This window comes from Ischnura elegans, chromosome 1, assembly GCF_921293095.1.
Source record: "Ischnura elegans chromosome 1, ioIscEleg1.1, whole genome shotgun sequence".
Classification (NCBI taxonomy): Eukaryota; Metazoa; Arthropoda; class Insecta; order Odonata; family Coenagrionidae; genus Ischnura; species Ischnura elegans.
In genome coordinates, this window is record NC_060246.1 from 134,993,561 (window position 1) to 135,005,187 (window position 11,627).

The following is an 11,627-nucleotide window of genomic DNA, read 5'->3' on the forward strand; positions in this document are numbered from 1 at the left end:
CTTTACGAAATTACGTTTATTCACACTGTTTACGCGGAATAAAATTTTACCTTAATCTACGTAAGTGGGCGTATTTTGTTTTTAAGGAGAGTTCCTTCGACTTTTTGGTACCTACATTCGGCATCTATTACTATAAAGTCTAAAGTTCAAACTTTAAGTTCATTACGACTATTGCAGTCAACCTATCTTAAACTATTTTTGTGTCCTAAAAGCTCATGGCTACATTAAATTGCCGCGTCATACAAAAAGTCCTCCTCTAACATGGCTCCATGTCGCAAATCATTTTCTGCCTTATTCCGCCCATCTATGGAGCTTTCCCGAGAACTGTTAATAGTTTATAGCGTAGTAAATCAAATACTCTAGCGAATAAATGGGTACTTGTTCCACTTCATTTCTTGTCTGGGCACTGGAGAGCCATATTTGGTATTCGTAGGGCTGTAGGCCAGTACACTCGTGGGCTTACATCATATCTGCCGGATCGCTAGGGCGAGCGAAATTGGGAGATTTTTCATAGAAATGCCAATGGGAATACATAAAGGCCTTAGTCCGTCCCGGAGAAGTTCAATCGCTCGCTTTTCAATCGGCTTTCAAGAATCTCCTCAGCAAGGCCATAAGCACAGAGCCATTCTCTTAATATTTCCATTCGAGCATACACACTCTCGACCAATAGCGTAGAAAAGTCATGAATCCGATAGATAATATCATCTCGGATATAAACTTCTATTATCAGTTCTACTAATAGCTTATTTCCCCGTAAAAAATTCTGATCGCTCTACAGTCAGCGGGGCCAAATGGCGACTTTTGTAAGTTCATTTACACCTACATTGTGCGAACTTGGGGCGTTTACTGACACACCGAAAAATAAAATGGGAGACAAGCCTACACAAGTCAAGTACGTAATGCAATAAACCGGGAAGTAAGGTGATGGGGAGAGCAAAATTCATGACGGCAGTAAGGGTAAACAAGGACATGGACGCTTACCTTACTTCAGTTGCGATGCCTGCAAGCGCTCGCCCGAGGACGACTTGCCCAGCCAAAGGCGTATTGCACTCAGACTCGTCTCTCCTTCACCGTAAACAAATGTGTCCCGAAGAGCCAAAAATCCCGAGAAATTCCATTGTCAAAATAACCAAAAGACGATCGGATTGCGCCAAAGGAAGAGAGAGGGAATTACAAAATAGGAAAGGTAGAGAAATTAAAAGCCTACCCCCCAAGTGGTGCCAACGTACGTACTGCCCCGCAAGATGCCTCTTTAGGACACCGGCCGTCGAAACAAAAGAGGGAAAAGGAAAAGATATGGATGATGGAGACTATAGGTGAATGCTGAGTTCCAGCTAGCATTTATTAAAGTCCTTAATTGTTTGGGGGGTAAACGAATACCCTTCCGCTCGGAAAAAGATCTCTCTTAATTTATCGTATCTGCCGGACCTGGAGATATGATGAGGTTCCAAGGCGATGTCATCTGCGTCGCTCTGAAAGATATCTATTCTTAGCAGCTCAAGCAATCGAAGTCTAGCATGTAGCCTCCGATTCTTATAAGGCTAGCTCCTTCTTTAATTACTGTCAAAGTTGTGTCACGCATCCTGTTCCCTCGCAGCACTATTTGATCAATCGCGCAGTTTTCCTTTGTATTTCACTAAGTTTTTTTGCACTGGAATATAGCCGCGTATGCAAGGTATGACCCGACGACTGCTAAGTACCACCTCTCTTTCACCTTTGCATACGAAAACTTTTATGTGAAAATTTCAAATGTGCAGTGGGTGATGTTCGACAGGAGAATAACATTTTCAAATTCGTGAGGATTTTATTCAACACGTACGTTTTCCTCCCTCTTTGTCTGTGCGTCAGGGGACGGCCGTGAGCTCCGCGCTGAGCCTGTCGGCCGTGTTCCAGGGCCACCGCCAGCGTCGCCGCTTGCACGACGAGGAGATGGGCGCGGTGGCGCCGGGCGAGGAGGGCGAGGAAGGGGAGCGGGACGACTTCATCGGCGAGATGCGGCGGGTGCGGCCCGCATCCGTCCGCTCCTCCTCCCTGCTACACTCCGTCGAGGACCTCTCCACGGACTCGACGTGCGTGTACAAGGACAGCAGCCGGGGCAGCATCCACGGCCTCCACGAGAGAGGGGGCAGCTGGAGGCGGAAAGGGGCGGGCGGCGGCGGGGGCATAGGGGACTCCATCCTGCGCTCCTTCCGCACCGCGCTGCCCGAGAAGAGGAAACTGCACGGCAGCAGAGGCGGGGGCAAGAAGGGAGCAGAGCAGACCGCCGCCGAGGGAGACTCCAGGTGAGCGGGAGACGTCAACTGGAGTTTGCGAACGGGGGATATATCTTAGACCTATACCAGCCCCCCCAGAATCTTCCAACCACTTCATTAGTGGCTCTACATCCTCTTTTTGTCCGCTTTGATCGTTGTTTCTAACACTGGAGCCACTTGTACATTTTCCCGCCTTCAGCCCTGTGTTTACTGCGGAAGTAGGCATTTCAGTGATTCACTATGATGTACCTCGTTTTTTTACAGTTTTTTATATGAGGCATAAATACTATACTATAAATGGAGTTTTTCTCTCCATCTTGTCCTGTATATTTAACGTTAAATTTGTATCTAGGAGTATGGGTCTTGAAAAATTTCAAGTGCAATTCTTGCCAACGTTTTGGTACATTAATACACCTTCATCAGGGCTTTCTGCAATGAACATGTATTGATGGTAAATAATTAATAATTAATTATGGTAATTAGCTACCATGTAAACATTGCTGAAAGCCATGTTAGCGTGTAAATATACCAAAATTTAGGCTAAAATTGCATTCAAAATTTTTCAAGACCTATGAGAGCTCATCCCAATCAACCTGCTTACAGACCAGCACTGCTTGATAGTAGTTGGGTGCTATGCATCAACATGGCTGGTTGTGAAAGACTTTGGGCTCTACTTCACTCCCTTTGTGCCTTCACAGCTATTTACATAAATGAGCATGAAAATTTTCTCCCAATGAAGAGCAAACTACATATTTTTTCATGTCCAGACATTTCCATTTATTATTCAGATATTTATTTATGAGAATTTACTTCTCTGAATTCCCATCATTTATCACTGACATTATCTTTTTCTCTCCCGTCATCAGTCGCACCTCTCAACTCCAAAATGGCACAGTGGCCGGCCACCCCACGGACAGGGTGGGCAGTGTGGGGGGAGGGGCGGAGGCACAGAGGGGCGACAGGGCCCACGGAAGAGTATCGCTGCCCGACAACTGTGTCCTCACCTCCTCCACAAAGGCAGACACCTCAGCAGATGGAGCAATTGCAGCCTCAGCACCTGGCACGAGGAAAACCAGCACTGATGATGGGGCACCACCAACTAGGAGAACATCACAGGTAAATAAGCCTACGATAAAACCCAAATTTCTTTCCTCTGTGCAATGAAAATATCACCTCTGCAAAAACATCTCAAGCTTAATTTCTAAATGTGAGCAAAATCTAATGCACAATTCATCAAATTTTATGCATGAATGGTTTTTTGAATCTGTTGTTATTACATCAATACTGTAACCCCCACCGCGCGGGGCACATTCGGGGAGGGGGAGATTGGAGGGCAAAAGGGGAGGGCAGAGGTGTAGCGGGGATATTCCGTGCACCTGGGGCGAGGGAATGGGATTTTGGGAAAGGGTAGGGGGGGGGAAGTTTAGGGGTGATGAGACCTGAGACAGGAGCGTTCGGATAAAGAAAGCCGTTCGACTGCGTAGTTCGCTCAACATAAATTTAATGAGTTTAAATATGATAATTTACAAATACAAGCAAATCAATGGCAAAAGTAACAATTAACTTCTTCTCCTTGAATTCAATGAAATACAACGCATAATTCACTATGCTGCACAACAGAAAAATTTCAGTCCTTAACCTAAACCCAAAAAAAATCACGCTACACGTTTTCACATTCATAACCCATACAAAAACCACAAAAAAGGGGACCAATAAATAAAAAACAAAAAGAAACGGGGGAATGGAAATATGAAACAACGAAATAGATATTGCACTGAAATTCACACGGTAATGGGGAAGTACTGTCCTCTTCTCTATTTGTGCGGGGGGGGGGGGGAAATTTTACAAACGTTTTTAATGAATTCTCTTCTTGACTTGGTGAAGTGGGAATTTTCTTCTGTTCCTAGAGGGGGGGGGGAATGGGATTTCGTGGCTTTTTCTCTTACAGTTTGTTGAATTTTCGGGGCTCTCGATCTGCTGATCGTGGCGATTCGGTTCCGCGGCGTAGGCTGCTCTGCGTCAACTCCGGCAGGTTCACGAGTGGGATATGGCCTCTTATGCGACAGTTGGGAGATCCTTTCATCGGCACCACGAGTCTACCTTGCAACTCCTACTCGCATTGGGCACCCTCTCTCTCTCTCTCTCTCGGGATCTCTCCACCAACTTTGTCTTCTCTGCCTCCCCACACTCCGCCTACTCTTGGGAGCGTTTTTTGTTGCTTGGAACCGCCAAAAAAAAAAATAGAAGCCTTTTTCCTCCGGTGCACCACGTTATATAGCCATTGAGGGGAGGAAACACCGGGGAGGGGGGGGTCAGGGGAAAGAAAGGGATGATGCACTTGGGGCTGGACGGTCACTTCACCAAGGACACGGGGGGGGGGGGGGGAAATCACGCTCTTCTTCGTCTTAAGAGTTCGACTTGCACACTTTAGGGGGGGGGGGTGAAGCATTACACATTGTGGGGAGGAAAATAGGGAAACATCAAATGGGGACTCAATGATTCATGACACTCACGCACATATTCACATGGACACATATCAAAAGAAAAAAAAAAACGGCCTTCCTTTACCTCACACTCCCGTCTCATGCGCCACTATGTAAGCGGGCAGAATGCACCGGTTACAATACAAACCAAGAGCTAATATAGCTTCACACAGAGGCACTTCTGTCACTCTTCACTCCCATAGATCTCTATTCTATCAATCAAGTTCACATCTCTTCCTAGAGATCGATAAACATTCTTCCACTCTTAATTTTATACGATTCTTTCTCCTTGCAGTCGATTGTACTTTCTCCATCCACCTTCATACCCGCACCCAAAGCATGTCTTCTTTACTCTTATTCTTCTTTGGCAATGTGAACTTTTGCTTCATCCATCACGAATGCATATTGATACCTCCATTGCATAAATGCTCAATAATTGCCCACCAAATCGAATCTGCTCATCTAGCACTATAAGGGCTATCTAGAAGAGCGAATTTGATTTGGTGGGTGATTGTTGAGCGTTTATGCAGTGGAGGTATCGATATCCATCATACTCTTTGCCAAACTTTGAATAAAACTCTTTCTTAAAATATTTCCGTAATTGACTCTATTCCTTTGGTATAGTCCCACTTAAAAGTCTTACCCATTAATCTTGATTTACCTAACAGTCAAGACACAATTATTTAATTTAACTCTTAAATCTACACCTTTGTTCAACACTTTATATTATCTCATGGCACAGAAATTAACAGATTTTGTATTAGTATTTGACTACATAATTACTAATTTGATAATTTTGTCAACTATTTATTACAGGCAGAGAAGTCAATAGGCAGACCATCAATTACATCTATCTCAGAGGAACCAGTGAAGTCAACAGTCCCAAGAAAAAGCATGGACAGCACAATTGACAATGAGCTTAAGGAAGAAGAGGTAGGGTCTGATGAGGATGAGGAGGAACATGTCAAGAAGAGCAAAGGGGATGGTCAGGCAGGAGGGGCTGAGGAACAAACCTGTAAAGCATCCACCAAACCCCAAGAAAGCAAAGAGGAGGCGATGAAGGAAGGTGCAGGAGAGGTCGCAAACACACAAGATACCACCAAACCAAAACTGCCTGCTGCTGATACAACATCAGGTGCATTGGAGATCAAGGAGGGGGTCACTTACCTCACACAATTTGGGAGCGAGCCAGTCATCAGTATAGATTTCCACAGGCCGAATGCAAGGAGGGCAGGAACACTTGATAACCAGTCAACTGTTCCAGAAATAGCTCGGAGAGAAATTCTTAATGCAGGAACCTTGGGACAGGCTCAGGAAGTGGCAGCACATCCACTCAAAGTGACCGAGAAAGAGGATAGCTCAAAAGATGGCAGCAAACAAAAGGATCAGAAGGGCTTCACAGACCCTAGCGCCTTGAAGACCAGTGCTCCCAATGGATTCCTACCCAGCCAGGCCACAGGGTTAGCCTTGGAGGCTTCCCAGAAGTCCCAAGGGGTCGCCGAGGAAGGCATACGAGAACTGGAGCAGAGGGCTGATCACATTTACCGCAGGAAGAGCCTTGTCAGCATGGCTTCTTCAACCGCATCCTCTTCTGAGGTGACTGCCACATCTTCAGTCGAGTCCACGAATGGTTGCTGTGCATACCTGGACCTCACTCTCCTGCGAGACCCAAAGTTCCTCGCCATGGGAACGTCGGTGGCGCTCATGTCCGCTGGATGTCCGTACGCACTCTACTTCCTGCCGGCCCACACTGCCTCTTCGGGAAGGTCAAGGAATGAGGGCAACTGGTTGGTGTCCATCTCGGCACTGCTGGATCTCGTGGGCAGATTGGGCTGTGGTGTGCTGGCTGACTTGCACCTATTTGAAAGAAGGAAGGGATATATTGGAAGGTGAGGGATTTGAAATCTAATTCGATCTCTTTAGGGTACCTAACTCTGGAAATTAAGTGCTTATGCAACTTGAAGTGAGTGAATTGTATTATAATTTATGTACTGGTATGTGTGCCTTTGTCAGTGCAGTTGTGGGGGCTTTAAGTGCTTAGAGTAAAAGTACAGATATTTACATCAGGGATGAATAAGAGAGAGGTGAGAGCAAATGGCCACTCATCTCATCCTCCTTTTGATATCCCTACTTCCTCTGAAGAAAGACAAAAATATACTAAGTGCGTAAAGTTCTAAATTAGGTATCTAAAATGGTTTCAAACTGAATAGATCTAAAATGAAAAAATTGTTCTAAATTTCACTTGTTCAATTACATATTCAGTGCTTATGGGTCTCATGCATGCATTTCAGATTATTTTAATGTTTTATGGGAGAACCTTCCGAACCCATGTTCACTTGAGAAGCATCACATATCTCCACAGGTGGCCCATTAATCTGTAGTGATCTATCCAACCCAAACCTATCCTCATAGTCTGCTATTGCCAATATTTATCTCTAATATTTCAAGTTTGACAATCACATCTGTCACGAAGAATAAAAAAATTTCTTTATATTATCCATAATCTTAAAAGGTGTAAATTACATTTAGGACATTCTCTGAAACTGTAAATTTTCTATTTACAGCATTTTTGGTGCTGGGATGTCTGTTCTCCTGCTGCCGGTGGCAACTGCAAGTGGAGGCTTTGGAGCAGCGGCATGGTTGTCAGGGGCTTATGGTCTTTGCCTTGGAGCATGGTTTCTCCTGGTTCCAGTACTATTAGCTGATCAGCATGGCACACGCAACATTTCCTCATCATACGGACTAGTGAGGTTGTTCCAGAGTTTTTCAGCTATATCAGTGCCTCCTTTTGCAGGTATGACTGTTGGTAAACCCTTAGTTCTCTTTGTATGAAGGCATTTAGAGTTTTTATTTCACTTCACAGAAAATTCTTCAGACTTATCTCATTAGACCAAGCACTTTTAGCAACGTATTGGGGTCAGTTTGGTTATTGGTCCCACAGTGGACTGCCTTATTGTGAACACAATTTTTGCAGCATCATTTTCTTTTGAAATACATATTATAAAATGGGAAAATGAATTGGAGGGAAGTACTTATTCTATACCAAATTAAGTAAAGGCGAAATTAACTATATTGAACTGAAACTACACACATATCATCAAAAAATTATTTTTTGGGGCTATGCAGCATGACATGCAGCTACATCCCTTTATGGCATAGGCTACTATAGTGTGAGGAGGTGCTAGGGTACATTATGGGCCATTGGCATCAATTGCTGTAAAACTTTGTGGGAGACGGGTTTCCCGGAGGTCTGGGGGTACGGAATACCTCCCGTGTAAGAGGAGCCCAGGAGCCCTCCCCCAGAAATTTTAAAAACACCATAGAAATTATGATGTCAAAGCAATATTTACCCCATTTTATACCCAATTTTTATCTAATTTTTTACCCCATCAGGAGAAAAAATGCTAACTATGCTTAGGTATTCATGATGACCTCACAAAATGCTCTTGGGGACGTATCCTAAATAACTAATATTTGGGGGAAGGCATCCCCCACAAGATCGACACCAGTGTTATAGGAAATGCATTCAATATGTATTAAAAAGCATTAAGGGTATGGACTTCTTTGTATAAACTGAGCATTATTTTTTTTAACTACCTCACAGGTTTCTTGCGTGATGTTACTGGAAGTTATGAGGCATGCTTCTACTTTATGGGCACATGTATGGTTCTGGGAGGATTTATAATGATGTTACAACCCATGGCATCAGAGTGGTGTTGCAGAGAAGAAGGGTCTCCCAAAGGTAACCCAAATATGAAGAGGAATGGCTTGACTCCGCTTCACCCATTGGAAAAGTCAAGGAATCAAACTGATACGACTCTTGTACGAGACTGAGATTAGTAAGATATTCTTGGAATAAATATATGTTAATTGTACGTATAAATATGGAGTTAAACTTGTAAAATGTCTTGTACTCTGTGAAAATGACAAAAATGTTCAAAGTAAGGCCTTTTCATCGAAAGTTTTTTACAAGGACTGAAGAATTTTTTAAAGAGCATTTTTAAATTTTTAAAGTAATGGTCATTGAGTGAGTGAGTTGGGGTATTGACATGTCCTTCCTATTGGTTCAGAGTATTTTCAGAAAAATATTTGACTGATTATGAAGGGAGATGGAAATTATAAACCTTATTTACCTCTCATTAAAGCTTTTCTTTTCTAATTGGGTGACACACATCTGAAGCATGAGATTGGCACAGGGTATCAAAATTGCTTCCAATGCCATCAAACAGTGTATCACCAAAATATGTCATATTTCATTCACAAATGTTTTTTTTTCATTATCATCTTCAATTCAAACAATTTCAAAGACTGCAAAAAATTCAACCCTTGAACTTATTCAATAACTATTTACATGACAAAGAACTGACTACCAATTGGAAATATGTACTGTCAACTTCAAAGCAAATCCCGAATATTTCTGAATCTATAAAAATATCTTGCATATATGCTGTTGCTATGGACTAAATATTTATTTTGATTCAGATTGATACTCTAAAGGGAATAACAGGGTTTCCGGGTGACTTCGTTGCTAAAAACCTGGTCAAACTATTGTTAAATTGAACTATTTTGTGATTAACAAATATTTTACCTGTATATAAAAGTCAATCATTGAGTTAAAAACTATCAAATAAATAATTAAATTTGCTTTCCATATCTGACTTTTTGCTTGAAGAGCTATAATCAAATGTTTTTTTTTTAATGCCTCTTATTATTTTGTCTTTAGACTACATGGTACTGCAACTATTGAATTTTTTTATTAATTACAAATGATGTTTGCATGGTACAATGAATTAAAGATCTTCAAACTATAAATATAATCATATAAATGATTTATGCTTTCTAAAAGAAGCCTCTCCCAGGAAGTCATGGTATACCACATTGAATTATTAATGAATTCTAATAATCCACCTTCTCTTAGTTTCACTTCGGTAGCAAAAGATTTAACATTGCAATAATTTCTTAGGAATAACAAAACTTAGCAAATGCTTGTTAACCATGAAAATTTCTTCAAGGTTTTGGATCTGCTCTTCAAATTCAAAATTAAAATATTGCAATTTCAGAACTACATATTGAAGATAATTCACACTGCCATGCTTTAAATAATTTTCATTCCATAGCATTTGAGCAATTAACATTTTATTTAATTAAATGCAAAATAATCTGTTCTATGTTATTGGTTAAAAATAATTAAATAGAAGCATTTCCCAAAATTTTCTTGCTCCTTTCTCAAAGAGGTTGAACTTGAGAGCTGTAGCACGGAGATGCTAAAAAAGTAACACCTAAATGACCCGTCTACAAACAATGGCAACCATTATACCCTCATAGAAGATCCTATGTATGTAATGTCCACTTCAAATTTGAATTTGGTAATGTCCTTCTAAATACATAGAGATACTTGGAATGTAAGTTATGTGACTTTCCCAGAAACCTACATCGTGCATCAATAATGCCCCATAAAATCATGAAAAATTTGAAATCGAAAGACCACATTAACTAACAAACTGCTCATTGACCATTTAAATAATTAATTGTAACACAAATGTCAGAATTATGAGACATAGGATGATACAAAAATTGCAAAAACATTTTTGATAAAACATTAAGTTCTAAAAAATTAACAAAAATACATAAAATGAGAACTGCTTGCATCTCAATAGTGAAATTCATTACAAATATATTTCAGAGTGAGAAAATAACAAAAGGTAGACAGTTAGCAATCTTTTAAGTAAGAAAATTAGTTGATATGAAATACTGCAAGATCCATTTCTGAAGCACTAAATTACAAACAGTGAAACATCTACTAGAAAGAAGAAGTCTATTCAACACAACTTCGGACATGATGCACTGGTTTTAATGAGGCCAAAGTGAACAGTAAATATTGATGATGCATGAAACCAGAAGTGTCAAACCTTATTGTTCATATTCACAGTGCTAAATAATGGAAGTAAATGGATTTATTTGGATACTTTAACAAAGATGCTACATAAATCAGGAGAGGACTCATTGACCCCTCTATGGTGAAAATAATTTTCTTTCTTCCAAACATTTCCAACAAATGCAATTAATTCCAAAAATAGTCCTGTGAAAATGCCATATTCTAAATGTTGTGCGGAGAAAAGCGTATTCTTGCAAATTTTTATAAGAATATGAACATTGCCAGCAAGCCATCCATTTTTTTAAGCAAAGTACTGCGTTTAGGCTTTGTTTTTTTTAAAGCATGCTCCGGCAAGAAATGTGAAAAATTTTAATGGCAGGGCAATACTCATATTGGTGATGTAAAATCCCGCCATGTACGTGAAATATCGTGCAAAGTTTCTGTGATACGCATTGTATGTACTATGTGACCAAATGTGAAAATACTAAGAGAAGAATGTTGAACAAAATATTTTTTCATTACAAAGTGCAATGCCAATTTTCTTTTGTTTTTTTTATGTGGAAATAAAGTTCTCATTTGTATCTCTATGATTTTTTTTAGTGTTTTATATCTTCAAGGATAATAAAGGGCATTTCAGTGTTCTGAATTTTTTTCTTCCCATGGCATAGTATTTGATATAGATTTAGATTATTGCATGTATCATTGTCAAAAATATTGTCAATGCATATTCACTGCCGGTTGACGTAGTGGTGGGTCACACATGACTTCCTCTTAACTCAATGGCAAATCAACAATTTTTCTTCATTTCATGTATGTAACTATTTAATGAAATGAAATATGGGGCATAATACTTGATATACCACGTACATACTGTTGCTACATATGTGGTGTAGCCCACTGGTGGGTTGTGATGCGTTCTAAAGGTATAGTACTTGGAGAGCTTCACAATAAAGGGTCCTCTTCATCCGTGGACCGAATTAATGGCTGTTCCATGTTCCTCCACTTTCCCTCACTCTA

At 40.8% G+C, this 11,627-nt stretch overlaps 1 protein-coding gene across 1 annotated transcript in view; it reads left to right on the top strand.

The window, feature by feature from the left end:
• Positions 1-11,251, top strand: part of LOC124170515 — a 110,153-nt gene extending 98,902 nt beyond the window's left edge. The window contains exons 15-19 of the mRNA XM_046549288.1: positions 1,849-2,282; positions 3,119-3,368; positions 5,552-6,624; positions 7,300-7,529; positions 8,340-11,251. Of these exons, the coding sequence (XP_046405244.1) occupies positions 1,849-2,282; positions 3,119-3,368; positions 5,552-6,624; positions 7,300-7,529; positions 8,340-8,569 (2,217 nt within the window). The 3' untranslated portion in view covers positions 8,570-11,251. The remainder of the gene's footprint in view (positions 1-1,848; positions 2,283-3,118; positions 3,369-5,551; positions 6,625-7,299; positions 7,530-8,339) is intronic.
• Positions 11,252-11,627: the final 376 nt, after the last annotated feature.